Source organism: Strongyloides ratti, scaffold srae_chrx_scaffold0000002 (assembly GCF_001040885.1).
Source record: "Strongyloides ratti genome assembly S_ratti_ED321, scaffold srae_chrx_scaffold0000002".
Classification (NCBI taxonomy): Eukaryota; Metazoa; Nematoda; class Chromadorea; order Rhabditida; family Strongyloididae; genus Strongyloides; species Strongyloides ratti.
Window position 1 is genome coordinate 2,693,393 of NW_020171510.1, and position 17,488 is coordinate 2,710,880.

General features: G+C 18.9%; 2 protein-coding genes across 2 annotated transcripts; one reads left to right on the top strand and one right to left on the bottom strand.

Annotated features, from left to right (window-relative positions):
* Positions 1-6,017: 6,017 nt before the first annotated feature.
* SRAE_X000158400 (Astacin-like metalloendopeptidase) lies at positions 6,018-7,489 on the bottom strand (the record flags this gene model as incomplete). The annotated part of the gene is made up of 2 exons (XM_024650618.1): positions 6,018-7,391; positions 7,433-7,489. 2 exons carry the CDS (start codon positions 7,487-7,489, stop codon positions 6,018-6,020), a joined length of 1,431 nt encoding a protein of 476 aa, XP_024499051.1.
* A 7,000-nt stretch (positions 7,490-14,489) lies between these two features.
* Positions 14,490-16,256, top strand: SRAE_X000158500 (Acetylcholinesterase; the record flags this gene model as incomplete). The annotated part of the gene is made up of 2 exons (XM_024650629.1): positions 14,490-14,588; positions 14,625-16,256. The coding sequence occupies 2 exons, from the start codon at positions 14,490-14,492 to the stop codon at positions 16,254-16,256; spliced, it is 1,731 nt and encodes a 576-aa protein (XP_024499052.1).
* Between the last annotated feature and the right edge of the window lie 1,232 nt (positions 16,257-17,488).

Here is a 17,488-nt window from a genome sequence, read left to right on the forward strand (position 1 = left end):
TTTGTAATGTCAAATTTAATTAAATTTTGAAAAATCCTTTTTATGTAATTCAATTAGATGAAAAAAAATTTTTTTAACTCCAACCACAATACCTAATAAATTTTAATATTAAAAAATTAAAATTGAATATTAATGTGTTGAAATGATACATTATTTATTGATATTAAAAATATTTTTAAAATAGATGTAATTTACAATTTTATTAAAATTTTATTTTTTTTTAATAAAATATAACATAAAAAAAATAATATTTCAAAATTTTGATGCTTAAGTAAAGTTTTTTGGTACCTAGTTTTGGTATAAATTTTAATAAATGTCATAATTACATTTTAATACAATAAAAATGATTTTTTCTTATCTTATGCTTATAATTATACAGTTCGCCTTAAATGAAAATCTTCTAAAGACTGTATAATTATTTATAACATATATGCTACATATTTTCTTAAAAGTATCATTCTCAATTGAGGCGGAACAAAAAACAAGCTGGCTCCGTTTTATATTATTCAAATACGTAAGCATCTTTAAATAATTCGGTCTGAAGCTTAAGTCATGCTCAAACGTAAGATTAGCTTCATCCATTACAACTCTTTTCAGCAAATTCTCTTTGTATATATTATCAATCACTAAAAATTCATTACTTTTAGAAAAAAAGTTAATATATTTTATTAAAATAAAGTTATTAACACACAGACTTTGACAAAATGTAGTGAAGACTGTTAAACACAAAATACTGGAGTTTCAAAAGTAATCATTTTCTTTAGTTGCCGTTAAAATTTTTGAAGCTATCTAAGAAATTTAATACAAAAAAAAATTTAATCTCATTAAAGAGGAAATTACCAAAATATTCTATAAATTTAATTTCAGATTTTACGAGGTATTTTGATAAAAATGTTATATAGAAAATATGGCTTTTAAGCAAATTTTAAAAGTTATTTCTCTTGTATTTATCAATAAACTTAATTAGTGTAAATATTAAAAAAAATGTTTAAAATTTTTAAAATTTTTTTAGAAAAAAAATCTTATTAAAAACAAATAAAAATTCATTTGAAACTATAAAATCTACTGAAAAAATATAAATTTCAAAATCTTGCTTATAAAAAAACATTCTTTTCAAATTTATAATAAAGAATTTTGATTAACCCAAGTTTACGTTATGTGTATACTAACTGCGCGGTTGTTTCTGACTTATATAAAAAAAGTATATTTAAAAATTTGGTTTTGTAAAACAATATAACTAAGTGCAATTTTTTATAAACTTCTCAATTAAACTATTTACACTTTGTTATATTTAATTAATAACATTAAATTTTTTCCAATAAATTCAAATTTTATATTTGATTTAAAAGTAATCTTCTTACAAAAAATAAAAAAAATTATAATAATTCTAAAAGTTTATTTTTTATTTTATAAAAATTAATATTTTTTTTATTATTTTGATAAGCTATGATAAAAATTTGTTATATATTTATTTAAATTTAAATGCAATGTGATGATTGCTTATATAAATATTAAAATTATAGCTAGATAAAACATTTATCGTGCATTTAAATATTTTGCAACTAAGGTGGGTGTAATATTTTATTGTATTAAATAAGCAATTTTTTTCTATATTTTAAAACGCAAATATACTTCTAAACAAAATTGTATATTGTTGTTTCTATGAAAATAAATTATAAATGTTTTAAAATTTACTCCTCATTATTATTTATTCATTTAATATTGATATATAAAAAAAAAATTTTTTTGTAATTTAATTTTAGATAGATTATAAAAGTTTTTTTATATAACAAATAAATATTAAAATGATTAGCATACACATTAAATCAAACCATGTACTTTTGAAAACTTTTTTATCATAATATAACAAGTTTTAAATTTTTACTTATGTTATTTTTAATACTAAATGTAATGAAAATTTGATGATATATTATAGTTAGATTTTATTGTGATATTAAATAAAATTCATTTCTATTTAGACAAAATAAAATATCGTTAACAGAAAAATAACTTTTATTTTAAATTTCATTACTATTATCTTCTGTGAATTGTACTATAAGTTGACGTTTGGAGTATAAAATTTAACTTTTAATTTTTATTTGAATTATAAAGTTTGTTTCTATAATATATGCATATCCTTGTCCTACATGAACAATTTATTTGCATTTATAGTTAATGGTAAAAATAAGCTTTTTTGTGTTAATTGATTATAAGAGAAAAACTATAAACAGTTACATATAGTTGAATATCCTGGAATTTGATATTCTTAATAATGACAAAAAGGATATTGAATTTGTAAAATAAAAAATGTTTATTTTTTAAAAGCTTAGATTAATTAAATGTAAGATAATATGATTTGCCATTAATACTACTAATAATCTTTAAAATTTTTAATCTTAATATTTTTTTTGTCCATATTCATAAAGTGAAAAATACATATTTGTTCTGTAGTCATACTCAAGATGGTATTTTTTTGTAACTGTTTAATACCTTTTATCAAAATAGTTTTTATTTTTAGATTTTAATTAGCTTGTAGTAATTTTTTTAAATTTATTTCTATTTCTTCTATTAAGTTGATTATCAACACGTAATTCACGCATTGTTTCTCGAATAAATTTTCCAATACTAAATATGTCTAATGATAGAACAATTTTATGAATAATTTCTATTCTTTTTCCCGAATTTTTTTAAAAATTTTTACAAGGCAGGTAAGCAATAGAAGATTGTCTATTTTTTATTTTTATGAATGAGAGTTAAATATGTTTTTTTTTAATATTTCTAAGCGTTTTTTTAATTTCAATATGGTTTTACTTAAGATCGACAAAATATATAATTTTTTTTCTTTCTAAATAGCTGACGAATCTGTTAATTTTCCTCTTTTTTGTCTTTGATTTACATCATAATTAATAAATTATTCATTCTATATGTGCTATAAAATTTAATTTTACAAGACATTCATTCATTGTAATAATATATGGAATTTTACAAAAGAATTATTAAAATATAACTTATCATATTGTTTATTTAATAAAATTATATATATAGCTAATAATAATAATTTATTTTTAAATAATGCTTAATTAAACAAAAAAAAAGTAGTTGTAATTTATTAAAATTTATTTTATGTATAAAAAATAAAAATGTTTAAAAACATTTTGTACTTTATAATTTTATTGTCCTTTGTTTTGGTACATAAAATATATTAACATGTTTAGGAATTTATTATTAAAAAAAATAGCAAAACAAAATTTCTTATAATCTTAATTAATTAATTTTTAATATGAGAATTTAACAATGCTTTATTTATCATTTATAAAAATAATTATTAACCTATTATTGTTTTTAAAATATGTTTAATTGTCGGTTGATTTAGTTAAAATGTTAAAAAATAACGTATTGAAATATAAGTTTTTGAGTATATCTCATGATTATAATGTTTGTTTTAAGTGAACGTTATCTCATTAAAAAGAGCATCAAAAACTGAATGATTTTTATATTTTATGTTTAAAAAATTACGTTTTACAAAGTTATGACTATGTACATGTGAAAAAAGACATAAAGCTGATAAAATTGTTGAAATATATTTACTTAATATTTCAAAATATCTCAAAAACGAAAAAATTGTTTTAAACGATACTTTTTTTCATTTGAAAGAGCACTAATTAATAAAGAATTTTTTGTCAAACTTATTATGTTGTAAAAATAATTTTTTTGAAAGTTATGATTGATTAAATTTGAAAGAAATTTGAAAAATGTTAGCTTCAAATAAAATATTTTCTAAAACGAAAGATGATTTAGATATGATATAATACTTGAAATGTAAAGAAAAAGTTTCTCTAGTTGATTTGTTTTCTTGATTAATAAATTTTTTCAAAAAGTTAAAGTTTTAAAAAGTTTTGAATAATTTTACATTTTTTATAAAACTTAAAAAAACACATCTCACTTCAAAATTTTTTTTACAAAGATAATATTAAAAGTTTCTTCAAACCTTTTATCATTTTTGTATCAAATTTTTCTAAAAAAAATGTACAGTTTTTGCTGCAATATCAATATGAAGGCATGATTTTTTCAAATAATTATTAATCTTTTCGTAATTAGCGTATTTTTTTACCCTAGTAAAAGTTAAAAAATTTTTTCACATTTAATTCTCACCTAATATATATTTTTGATTTAGTGTAATACAAGGGAATTAAGAAGATCAGAAGAGTAGTACTTACAGAAGAGGAAAGACTAGAATTGGAAGTTAATTTCAAGTAAAAAGATAAACTATTAACACAAATAAGTATTGTTACAAATTTGCCTATTCTTATTTTTGCTGTTATTTATTATACAATGAAAGTTAATTATAATTATTTACGTTTAACTTTTATAATTTGATAGAGAAGCTGAAAATATTTATCATTTCTTTACGGAATTATTATCATCGTGTCGACGTTGTTAAGATTGGATATAATTATTATCAAAATCCAAAAAATTTTAAAATTTTTCTTGTATTAATTAATTAATATATTATAGAATATTTAAAAAGGTTTTGTAAATAATAGTAATTAATCTTATTTTTATTTTTGATGAATAATAAATAAAATTTACAAAAATTAATTTAAATGTTAGTAATAAAAAAATGTTAGCTCATGTTTATGTTTTTTTTAGTAAAATTATAAAAATATAATTTACTTTCTCAATTAACTCAAACTTTACATTTTATTGAAAAAGACATTTATAAAATTTTTTTTTATTAATTTATAAAACTTCATTGTTTCATATAAATAATATACATAGCTAATTTGATAGTAATTGAACTATAAATTTCTTGTTGTACCTTATTAACATTATGTTGAGTAAAGTATCATAAAAATTAAATCATATTTTACAATAATTAAAAAATCTTAATAAATGTTACTTTTAAATGTTCTATATATATTTAATAACCAATAAATTGTAGCTTTATAATTGATATATATAGTTTATATTTAAATTTACAATTTTTAATATCTTAATTGATAAAAAAAAATTTATTTTTTATTACTATGTATAAGTTATATAATCATTAAATTATATATTTTTACTGAAATATAATAATTTATAGATAAATGTTTAATTAATTAAAATATAATTGTACATAATAAAAAATTAGAATTAATGACCATTTTGCTGTCAAGTTTATAAACATCTATTTTCAATATATTTTTAATTTTTAATAAGCTTTTTAAAAATAAAAAAAAGTGTTAAGAATGAACAGTGTAATTTTTTTTTCAAAACATTATATTTTTCTTTAAAACTTAACTATAAATGTTAAATTAGAATTTGTTAAAAATAATTTATTGAAATTATTTTTTAGGTAGAATTATTTTTAAAATAAAAAAAATGCTTTTGATATTAAATTTTTTTACAAATTAATTTTAAAACTAAATATGTTATTTTTAAAATAAAGTTTGAAATTTTCTAAATGTTTGAAATATTTTATAAAAAATAATTTTTTTAAAAAATCACTTATTATTTAAGTATAAAGAGCTATTTTAAGAATTTGTTTTCCTTATGTTTTAAGTGACAATCTCTTTCTATGTAATCTTTTTTTATGAGATATTTTAAAAAAAACCAACATTGTTTTGATTTTAAAAAATACTTTGTACTATCAACAAATTATAATGTTTTGTAAAGTAATTTGTTCAAAATGATAATCAAGAGATAATTGATGTATATTTTTTCAAATGAAATAATTATAAATAGAAAGAGATAGTTTGTTCATGAAATATAATTTAAAAATCATTTAGTTTTTATTATTAACTTTAATTTTTATCATAAAAAAGTATATATATAAAATAACTTTCAAGGAAAACAAAAAATACTTTCTAGATAATTGTATAGACTTTAGTTAAAATAAAGTTTAAGAAAAATAATATGTTTTAATATGTAAAGTAAAATTAAAAATAAATTATTTCTGTTTAAAATTAAAATTAAAAGAAATAGAATAAAAAATTTTTATTAAGAATTACTAATTGCACTTTTTAATTAAAAAATTAAGCCATAATGTATGATAAATTGAGTGAATGTGTAGATGATTTTCCAACGTAGTGGATTAACGCTGTATTTCCTACAGTCATTACAATTTTATTAGTTACTGTTCCACAAAAATTATATCCAGACATTGTTTTGTCATTCCTGTATCTTATTTCAAGTGCTTTTCCTGCAATACAAGGATCAATATTATAAAGATTTGCATTATTTATAGTTATTTTAATTTTTTTGTTCGCAGTAGTGTTGATAAAATAAAAACAATCAGCAGCTCCAGTTACAGCTAAAGTTTTTGTAATATTTGTTGCTGTTAATCTATTGGTTCCACATTTTGTAGCTGTATTTGCAACTATTTCTGAACATGTAGTTCCTGTAAATCCACTAGGACATTTGCATATTGAACAATTATTTGGATTTTGATATCCTCCATTTATACAAGTTATTTTTGTAGTACATTTTGATGAGCAATAATTAAGATTTATTAGTTTTATATCATTAAATGATAATTCAACACGTTGACCCATAGTTTTATCAAAATATGCATCTTTTGATAAAATTGTTTGATTGCCATTTTTTGTAAAATCAAATCTTCCATAATGCATAACAGAACCAAAATCATATGGTACTCCAAAATCAGTTACATAATTACTCGATGATTTTACAAAGTTAGACTCACGTCCAGTTATAATATTTCCTGTATTAATTAAAACAAATTCATCTCTATTTGGTCTTGCTTGTTCATGATATAATCCCAAAGCATGAGAAGTTTCATGTTGGATAATGGCATTATATCCACAACCGTTTCCAATACTTACATCTTGTGCAGTTGCATTAAAAATTCTACCTATATATGACCAACATCCAGAACCAAGAAAATATCTTAAACCAGCTTTACCTGTAATTGGAGATAAACTTTTAGAAAACCGTACACATGTTTCAGCGGCTATTCCTGCTAATGCCAAATCAACTGTTGTTGCATTTACACCTGTATCAACATAATATGGTATCGGAAAAGTCCAATTATATGTAGGATTAAGTGTAATTGAACGTTTTTCTCGATTTAATATATTTGTTTTATTTTCAATATCGCTTATATCAATTTTCTTTTCATCAGCTTGTTTTACAATGTCTGACACTATTTGATTAACTTGATTATCTGTAAGAATAATATCACCTTGAAATAAATTTGGGTTTGTCAATGGATCTTCTATTAGTATTTCATTGTTTTCATCTGTCATATCTGTCTTATTTTTATAACCCATTAATCTTCTTTGTAATCTATTTATACGTTTTAATCCAACTATAGTACTATCAAAATTTTTTTTTGAGTTATTAGATAAATTTTTTCTTGTTTCATTTCTTATGTCAAAAAGACGTCTCTTTAAGTTAATAATTAAAATATTTATATAGTAAAACTTACAGCTTTTATTACAAAAGATAAAAAAATAATAATAAGGAGTTCTTTAAATAAATGCATTTTTAATATATATTTCTAAAATTTTTCTACATTTTATAAAAATTTTTAATTTGCCAAATACCATCTGATTAAATAAATTACATACCATTTTTATAATACTTGATTTTCTCAGTTATCAAAGAACAATTTAAGTTTTATTATAAATAAAATTTAGAGAAAAAAAAAAAAACTATTTGAATTTATCAGGTGATACACCCTTTTTTCTGTAGAACAAAATTAAATTATTTATATGAGCAAATGTTCTTTTCAATGTAAAATAAAAGAATAAATTTATTTTAAAAAGTTTTATACAAAAAAATAATAATTAGAAATTTTCTTCGTTAAATAAAGAAACATTTTCAAATTCAATATTATCATCATCAAAAGTCAATCTTAGTTTTATAATACCATTGAAAAATTTTTTTTTACTGATAAAAAATAAAAAAAATGAAAATATTGTAACTATAATATTTGGTAATGTTTCTATCAAATGAATATTTTTGGAATAAACTAAAATTGTATTTTAACTTCACATTTTGGCACAAAAGTATGAACACAATTATTTTTAATTTAGTTAACGTATAAATATGTTGTGTCAGATTTGATATTAAAGGAAAAATTAGATTAAAAAAACAAAAGTAAAATTGACAATTTGGTTTTATCACTGATGATAATTTATAGTATATTGAACAATATCAATTCAAAGATTGATATCAAAGCATTTATAAAATTTTTCATTTTTAAAAATTACAATTAAAAGATAATGACTTAAAACATAAGCATATTATCAAATAGTTAATGTAAAAAATGATACTCTAATACTGTTAATTCAAAATGTTTCTACATTTTAAATTTAATAGTATTTTCTCAAAAGTATAATGTTTGAGTTAGGCATTTTGTTGCTGCTATACATATATGTGGATAATTTTTTGTATCACTTTGAGTAGTAGCTGTGTAAAACTCAAATATTAATTTCTCATTACTTGTTGATGTTTACAACAAACAAAAACTTTAGAATAATGTAGTATTAATATACCAGCGATTGTATAACCTGATGACAACACAAATTTTTCAATTTTTGGCATTGTTAATACAAAATATTGAAGTAACTGTTTATGTTAATTCAGTAACTGCGTCAATTTTAAAAATCATTTTTGACAATGTTAAAGATAAAACAACATTTTCCGCTTTAATATCTTACAAAATTATTGGAATTTTTTTTAATTTAATTAAATATTGTGACAAATTATTACATTTAGCAATAATATCATGAACAGTTTGTATTTTATGGTAAATAAACTTTTTCTTGTAATGATTTAAAGTTTTTTAAAAAGATTGTTTATTGTTAGTGACAAGTTTAAAATCATATAAAAAATACCATAATGCAGAATTTACATATTTTTTAATATATTGAATAAAGAAACATTAAATTACTCAATCTTGGTTCTTGTAATTTATCGTTTTTTTTTATCACAAAAAAAATCGTATGCAAATCATAACTAAGCTGCTCTATCATAAGCGGTATTAGATTAAAAAAAAAGTTACATCGGCAATATCAATACCAATATCATAACAATTTTTGCTTTCTAATCAACGACAATGTAAAGAATCATCAATATTTGTACAGCCATCTGGATCAACCAAAAAAATAAGTATATCTTTAAGATCAACACATTAATAATCTATATTTGGTATTAACGTCAATTACAATATTGATTTATAAAAGAAGTCTACTGCTTCTGATAAAAATTTTTTAGAATACAAATTTTTTTTATCTATGCATTCAATATTATACCTTTCTTTAAGTAATACACGTTTATATTTGTATTTATCTATTTTGCGTCTTTGCTTTCGATAATTCAAAAGTTCCTTGTTTTTTTTTTTAAACTTTTCTTTTAATTTTTTAGTTTCATGATATAATAGATATATATAATCATCAATATTAAAATATTCGAGTCCTTTGAATATATCATTAAAATCATTATCAATGATTTCTTTATCATTTTCACAAACTTTTTAATGACCTGAATATACTTTTCTTTACTTTGAACAATTACTAGAAGATTCATATTAAATTGTAGGTAAACAACAATAAATTAACTACAAAAAAATTAAATTTTAGAAAAGAACATTAAACCACAAAAAAAGAGAAAAATATTGTTTTAAAACATGATATAAGAAATATATTTTTGTTAATAAAAAATAAAAGATTTATTTTAATACATCTAGAGTGAAAAAAGCTTGTCAAAATGTTGTATTCTAATATCAAATATATTCTATTTATTAACAGAAATATTAACCGTTAAAATTTTGTTTTTCCTTTTATTTCATTAATAACAATACCAAAAATATACACATTATTATTGTTAAAAATAAATCAAGTTTAATAAACTGTAACTGATAGTGAACTTAAAGTTTTTTTAATTATTGTTTTGAATATCCTTCTAATGACTTTTTTTAAGACTAATAAAAAAATTCTTAATATACTATAGTACTATCTTCGTTTTTGTACGATGTAGACAAATATTTTTTTCTAACAGACAAATTAAATCATCTATGTTGTTATAGTGCTGAATTGAGGTTGATAATTTATTCGATATTAAAAAAAAATTTTCATTGTAATAATTTTATTAAAACAATGGTCTTAAATATTTATTGTAAATCTACTCATAATCAATCTTACTTTTTCTAATAAAATTTTTTTTTAGCTTATATGTGTTAAATTTTTTAAAAGCATATATTTCATTTATTGAAATACTTAAACTATTCTGCTTTCTTGTGAAAGTACTTAATTGACAACTATGTTAAAAAAAGATTATCTCTAAATTGGTATTTTAAAAGGAAACATTTTATCTAATTTGTTTAAAATATCATATCTAAAAATAAAACTAAAATTAGCAAATTACGTACCTTAGAATGCCACTTGATACTTACTATCATTAATTTATTAAAACTAATAAAAATATCATTAAATAATTATTACAATTTATTTGTTGAAAAAATTGTTCTCTTACACCAATTTTTTGAAAAGTTTTTTACAAACAAAATTAAATACATAAACAATTTTTTTTTGCTTTTTAGTCGTCTAATTAAATTTATTTTTCTTTAGTATCATATTGAAATATATACATTTATGCTTTAAAATAATAGATTTCATAAAGTATACTTTTGTTACTTGAAAGTATTATTTTTTTATTTTTCTGTAAGCACTATTTCACGTATCATTAGATTCACATATTACAAAATTATTTTATATTCATGTGTATTATACTAAAATGACATTTATAAAAGAGAGTTTTTATAAAATATATTCTATCATTCTAATATGAAACTGTACATTTGATAAAATTTTTTAAAATTTTTATCATTTCAAAAGTAAAACAACTTTAAATCAAAATTTTTCATTATATTTTTGTAAACAATATTTTAAAGTATACTTTTGAACAAATATTTATATCTATTTAAGTTACTTTTTTCAGAAACATTGTATTTTTCATTGTAATTCATAAATTAAAACAGTTTTATTATCACAAATTGTTTAAAAAAATTTATAAATATATTAATTTCAATTGATAAAATAAAAATATTTATCAGTTTATATATTACTAATTTTCTTAGTAAGAAAAGTTTACTTTTAGAATATAATTTATGTAAAACATAAGATAGTAAAGTAATTTGAAAATTATTTCAAATTAATGCAAAAATATTACTTACAAATCATAGAAATAAAATTTTAAATATTTTATTAGATACTTTAATATACTGGTTGTAAACATAATCGAAATAAACTCAAAGGTCACTTTTACTTATACATATAAATGTTTAAGTTTCTAAAAAAAATTGTAAAAATTTTAAAAAACATGATTTGATGTAAACATTTATCGTAATATTAGATAATAAATTATTAAAGCAACAAAAAATAAAATCCTAAAGAAATATTGATAAAATGACATTTAGTATTGCCAATTTGTCTATAGATATATGTGATTAATATCAACGATATCAAAAATATAAAATCAAGAATTTATTCATAATTTTTTAATTTTTAATAAATTATTTAAAATTAAAAGTTAAAAAAAATGCTTTTGATATTAAATTTTTTTAAAAATTAATTTAAAAACTAGATATATTTTTTTAAACAGAATTTGAAATTTTATAAATGTTTGAAATATTTTATAAAAAATAATTTTTTTAAAAAATCACTTATTATTCAAGTATAAAGAGCTATTTTAAGAATTTGTTTTCCTTATGTTTTAAGTGACAATCTATTTATATGTAATCTTTTTTATGAGATATTTTAAAATAAAACCAATATTGCTTTAATTTTAAAAAATAGTTCTAATGATCTTAAATTTAGCAACAAGCATTAATATATAACTTCCTAATTAAAAAAAATTATTTTTTCACTCTTTAAATTAAATATTTTTATTTAAAACAAAAATTATTTTCATAATATTTTAATCAAATTATTATTCAATAAATTTTATTTTAAACAAAGAAAGTATTTGTTATGCTAAAGAAAACAATGTACAATGAAGTATTTAAGAAAATGTTTTAATAATAAACTTATTTTAAAAGTATTACCTAATAAATTTTGTATGTTTAAAAATTTGATTATCAAAAAGTAACTCAGATTCAATTATAAATCTGAAATTTTATGGATTAAATAAGGTAAATATTTACTTATCAAAAAAAAACATGAAAAAAATTGAAAATTGTTTATTACTGGAGAGAAATTGAAAAAAATTGTATTTTCATAATAGGTAACCAGAATTTAGTATTGATAAGAAATAAAAATAAACAAATATAATTTTTATAATAATTTAAATTAATAAAGTAATAAGAAATATAATAATTTAAAAGTAATTTCTATTATTGAGAATTGAATTTCATCACAAAATTAAAATTAGAAATCATTTAAAAAGAATGTAAAAAACTTTTTTAGAAAAATATTCAAATATGTTTTATCACATAAGATATATAAGACTTTGAAATATATTACTTTAAACTTTTTAAAACTACAAAGTTATTTTGAAAAATTTATAGTTTAAAAAGGTCTGATATTCCATTTAATATAAAAATATGTAGATACATTTTATTATTTTATTAGTTTTTACTAGCAATAAGTGAAAAAAAAATTATTTGTAAATATTTAGTTTTGAATTAAATTTAAGAATTTTATTTATTAAAAATATTTAAATAATGTAATTGACATAAATATTTATTAAAAAATTCATTAATTGTCATAAGAAAACTTTTAATAGAAATATTTTTTGCAAAAAGCATATCAATCTTTTAATTTTAGAATAATTAGTTATTTTTTCTTTTGTTTTAAAATATTTCTAAAATAAACTAAATTTTGTTAAAAAGGTATAAAAAATTTTGTAAAAAATTAAAAGTAACAAAATTATTTTTTGACATATAAATGTTTTTTATACAGATCCATCTGCAATTGTTTTCAGAACCATAGACAACAGAAAATTTATAGTTGATACAAAATTATACTTCAGGAAAATTACAAACATGGAAAAATATTTAATATAAAAAATTTAATTAAAATAAAGTAAATACTTATTTTTTAGTATTAACTTTCATAAAAAACGTTATGATACAAAAAAAAAAACAATTTTTATATAATACTTTTATGCAATACTGTCTAAATTTAATTATAATCTATTAGAATTGAAAAAAAAAAATATTTTTAAACTACATAAAATATATAAATAATTACCATATACTAGGAAATGAAGCTTTAAAATGTTTAAAAGATTTAAAATGATGCTATTTATAGTATATAAATGATACACAAAAATTATAAAAGTTATTTTTTATCATTAACAATTTTTAAAATAGATTTAATTTTATTGTATAAATTGTTAATTAATTTTTATAGTTTAAACATTCATAAGAGTAAATTAGTATTTTATTGTGACTAGGATTTAGAATACGTTAAACTTTATCTAAGCAAAGTGACATACGACAGAATCACTATTGTTTAATGGTAACGCGCTATTGTGTTTCTATAATTAAATGATAATAAACGTTTTAATAAAAAGGATATATTTATATTACTTTTGAAACGTTCAATAATATTTCTTGTCTTACTCTTGAAACATTATAAAATTTTACTACATTCAATTTAAAATTTTTGCTTAAATCACATAAAAAAGATATTTCTAAAAGTGGTTTCAATAAAAAATTTTAAGTTATTTTTGTGTAAAGACAATTTTTTTGTCATACTGATCTATGTATATTTTAGCATTTTTATTAATATAAAAAAATTTAAATCAAATTTTTGATAATTATTTGTATGTACTAAAGTGATCTAAAAGAAACAAAAATGATTATTTTTATTATTTATTACGTGTTATATTTTTTAAATATGTAAACAAATTTATTTTTCTTCTAAAATTAAAAACAAAAATTATTTTTTATCTTTTTTGGCAATATTAAAATGCACATAATTTTGATATTTTCTTGTGTGTCATTTTAACGATTTAGTCGTCATAAAAATTTAAATAATATTTGATAATCACATGATCAAGTTTAAATAAATTTTTGATAAAATAATAATAAAATAAAATTTGTTTGAAAATATTTTCTACTTCATTGAAATAATAATTATTACATATATATTTTTTTAAATTATTAAAAAATAAAAAATTTTGAAATACAAAATAAATACATCTTTTTTATTTTAAGATATTTATAATATTTTTAATTTTTTGATACAATATATGCTTTCACTTTTTGTCAAAGCACATAAAAATGACTATTTTTATTCAAAAAAAAAGATGTATATATGTAAAAAAATTATGAAAAATAGATTTCTAGCAAATTTTTTTAAATCATTTTTTTAATATTTAGTTAGTTTATATAAAAATAAAGTTTTTAAATAAATAAAATATACATAAAAAAAATTTTTTTTACATTCGATAAAGATTTATGATCATTATGAATATAAAAAGTATTAATTGAGTTGATATTAATATTAAAACAATTTTATATTAATTGTACATAAATGATTATCTTTATATTAATACTATCTTTTATAGCCCAACTAACATGTCATGTTGTTGAGGTCAAAACTTCACACGGAGTATTAAAAGGAGTAAAACTCGTAAGTTAGAAAATTTTTTACAAATGATCTTTTTAGAAAAAATCTGCACATGTTACACAATTTTTAGGAGTACCATATGCTTTACCACCTATAAAAAATTTGAGATTTAAAAGACCAGAACCACTACCAGATAATTACTATGGTAAAGGATTTGCAGCAAATAAATTGGCTAAAGCATGTATGCAACCAGAAAGAGTGGCAAAATTTGCAGGTTATGATGATTGGTATCCAAAAAAAAGTGATATGTCAGAAGACTGCCTTCAATTTAATATGTGGGTTCCTGAAGTTAATTATAAATCTGTTATTGTCTTTTTTTTTGGAGGACAATATACTTATGGATCACCTTCTATAAAATTTTTTAATGGAAGTGAATTAGCTCATCATACAAATTCAATTGTATTAGTTGTTGGTTATAGGTTAGGTGTATTTGGTTTTGCTTATTACATGGGTCATAAAAAATTTGGTATCAACGGAAATTTAGGTTTATTAGATCAACAATTAGCATTAAAATGGGTACAAAATAATATTGAATATTTCGATGGTGATAAAAAAAAAGTTACAATAATTGGACATGGTTCAGGAGGTGCAATGGCTACGGCTCACTTGTATTCTATAGGAAGCCATAAATTATTTAAAAGAATTATTGCATTATCTGGTACAATTAATAATAAATGGGCAGTATCAAAAACTAGATATGTTGAAAAAAATTTTAAACAATTAATTAAGAAATTAAATTGTACTAATAGCTTTTGGTTCTATGAAATTAAATGTATGCAATATGTTAAGGCTTCAAATATTATTAAAGAAGTTGGTTTTATTGATGATAAACATCAATCCTTTTTTTCAGCCCCATTTATACCTGTAGATATGGATAAAGTATTCTTTAAGGGAAATGTTAAAATATTATTTAGAAGAAATGTTATATCAAAATCAAAAATAGATATATTATTTGGAAGAACATCTGAAGAAGGTTCATTATTTATGCCATTTTTTTTGGATGATAGCGTTTATGGTTGCAGACTAAATTTAAAAAAAAAAATGACTGATAAAACTAATCAATGTAATATGGATGAAAAGCAATTTAGACAAGCTGTTAAATTAATTTCGACTGATTACGGGCTAACAAAAGACGCTAGAAACAGACTTTTGGATGTTTATTCAGATCCTGAAGAAGAACCACTTAGAAATAAAACAATTAGAATCATTACTGATTTATATTTTCATTGTAGTATTGATGAATTTGCAGAGCAATTTTATAAAAATGTTCAAGGAAAAAAATATATTTATACTTATAAACAAAGATCTACAGCAAATCCTTGGCCAGAGTGGATGGGTGCAATGCATGGCTATGATTTATTATATATTTTTGGATGGCCATTTAGAAGTCCAGGTTATTATAATAGAAAAGGAATGAAAAGAGAAATAATGCATACACTTAATATTATGGATGTCATTAATGGATTTGTTAAAAATGGAAGTATAGAACAAAATGTTAAACAAATGTATAAAACTATTAACGATATTAAAGGTTTGGGAAGAAAAATTGTTGTAAAAAAGGTGAATAGAAATTATTTTCTTTCAGAAACTAAATGTGACACAATTAAAAGAATTCAATATTCTTATCGAGTAAATGATGATTCATCATCAGGTCAGATTTATTATGACTAAAATATTGTTTAAAAAAGTTAATACATGTAAAATATCAATACAATTTATTAAAATATTTCATATATAAAAAAATGTTTTTAATATTTTTATTCAAATATCTTTTTTTTAAAGCACAAGATTTTTTTATTAATGTTACAATTATAGTTTTAAATGCAATTTTGTACAATTAGACAATCAAGAATGCATTTAAATAAACAGAAAACAATAAGAATTTTTTTTGGCATTATTTTCAGAAGTACTTGTGAATGTGAATGCTACTTTAAATGAGATATGTTAATAACTATTTTTTTATTTCATGTTATAAAAAAAATTATTTATTGCATTATTATCGTTTTTCAAAGTAAAAATTATATATTTGAAACTTTTATATACATTGTATTAGATGTGATAATAATTTGCTTTTAAACATTTTATACAATAAAAATGTCCCAAACTTATCTGATCTTGTATACATGTATCTAAATCAAAACAAATTAAACATTTGTCATCTTATTATTTATTGATATATTAAGTTATATGCAAATTAATCCAATAATGTATTACAATATGATGTATTTCAAAGTCATTTTATATTTTTTGTCATAAATCTTTTTTTAATAATTATATTTATATAACTGCTTTAATCAGTATAATAATAAAAATTTCTTTTTTTTTTTTTTACTTCTTATTAATTCTGGTTATCAAATTTATTGGTCACATTTTTCTCAATTATCCTTCTAGTTATTAACTATTTTTATTTACTTACGTTTTTTTTTGATTTAATTATATTTTTTTTATTTTATCTAGTAAATAAAATTTTTAATTTAGTAAATATAAATAATAAAAAAGTTGGAAAAATTTTAAACAGACAAAATTTTTAAAAATTGAACTTTAAAAATACATTTCTCTGGTACTTTAAATTTTCTATCAAGTATATGTATATTAAATTTAAACCATTGATCACAAAAATAGCCACAAAAAGTTTTTTTTTTTTATTTCAAAATATTTATATTATAATAACAGAATTTAAATAAAAAGATTTTTTAGCTAAATTTTATATAAAGTTTAAATATAGCCAGTAAATTGTTTTTACTTAAAAAAAATATATGAAAATAAAAACATTCTTTATATATGTGAATAGTTAAAAGTAAAACATTTATATATAACAATAATAAGCAATATTGTATTTTTTTAAAAGATATACCATTAAAATCTTAATGTAAGAAAGAAATTTTTCATTTATAAATTAAATC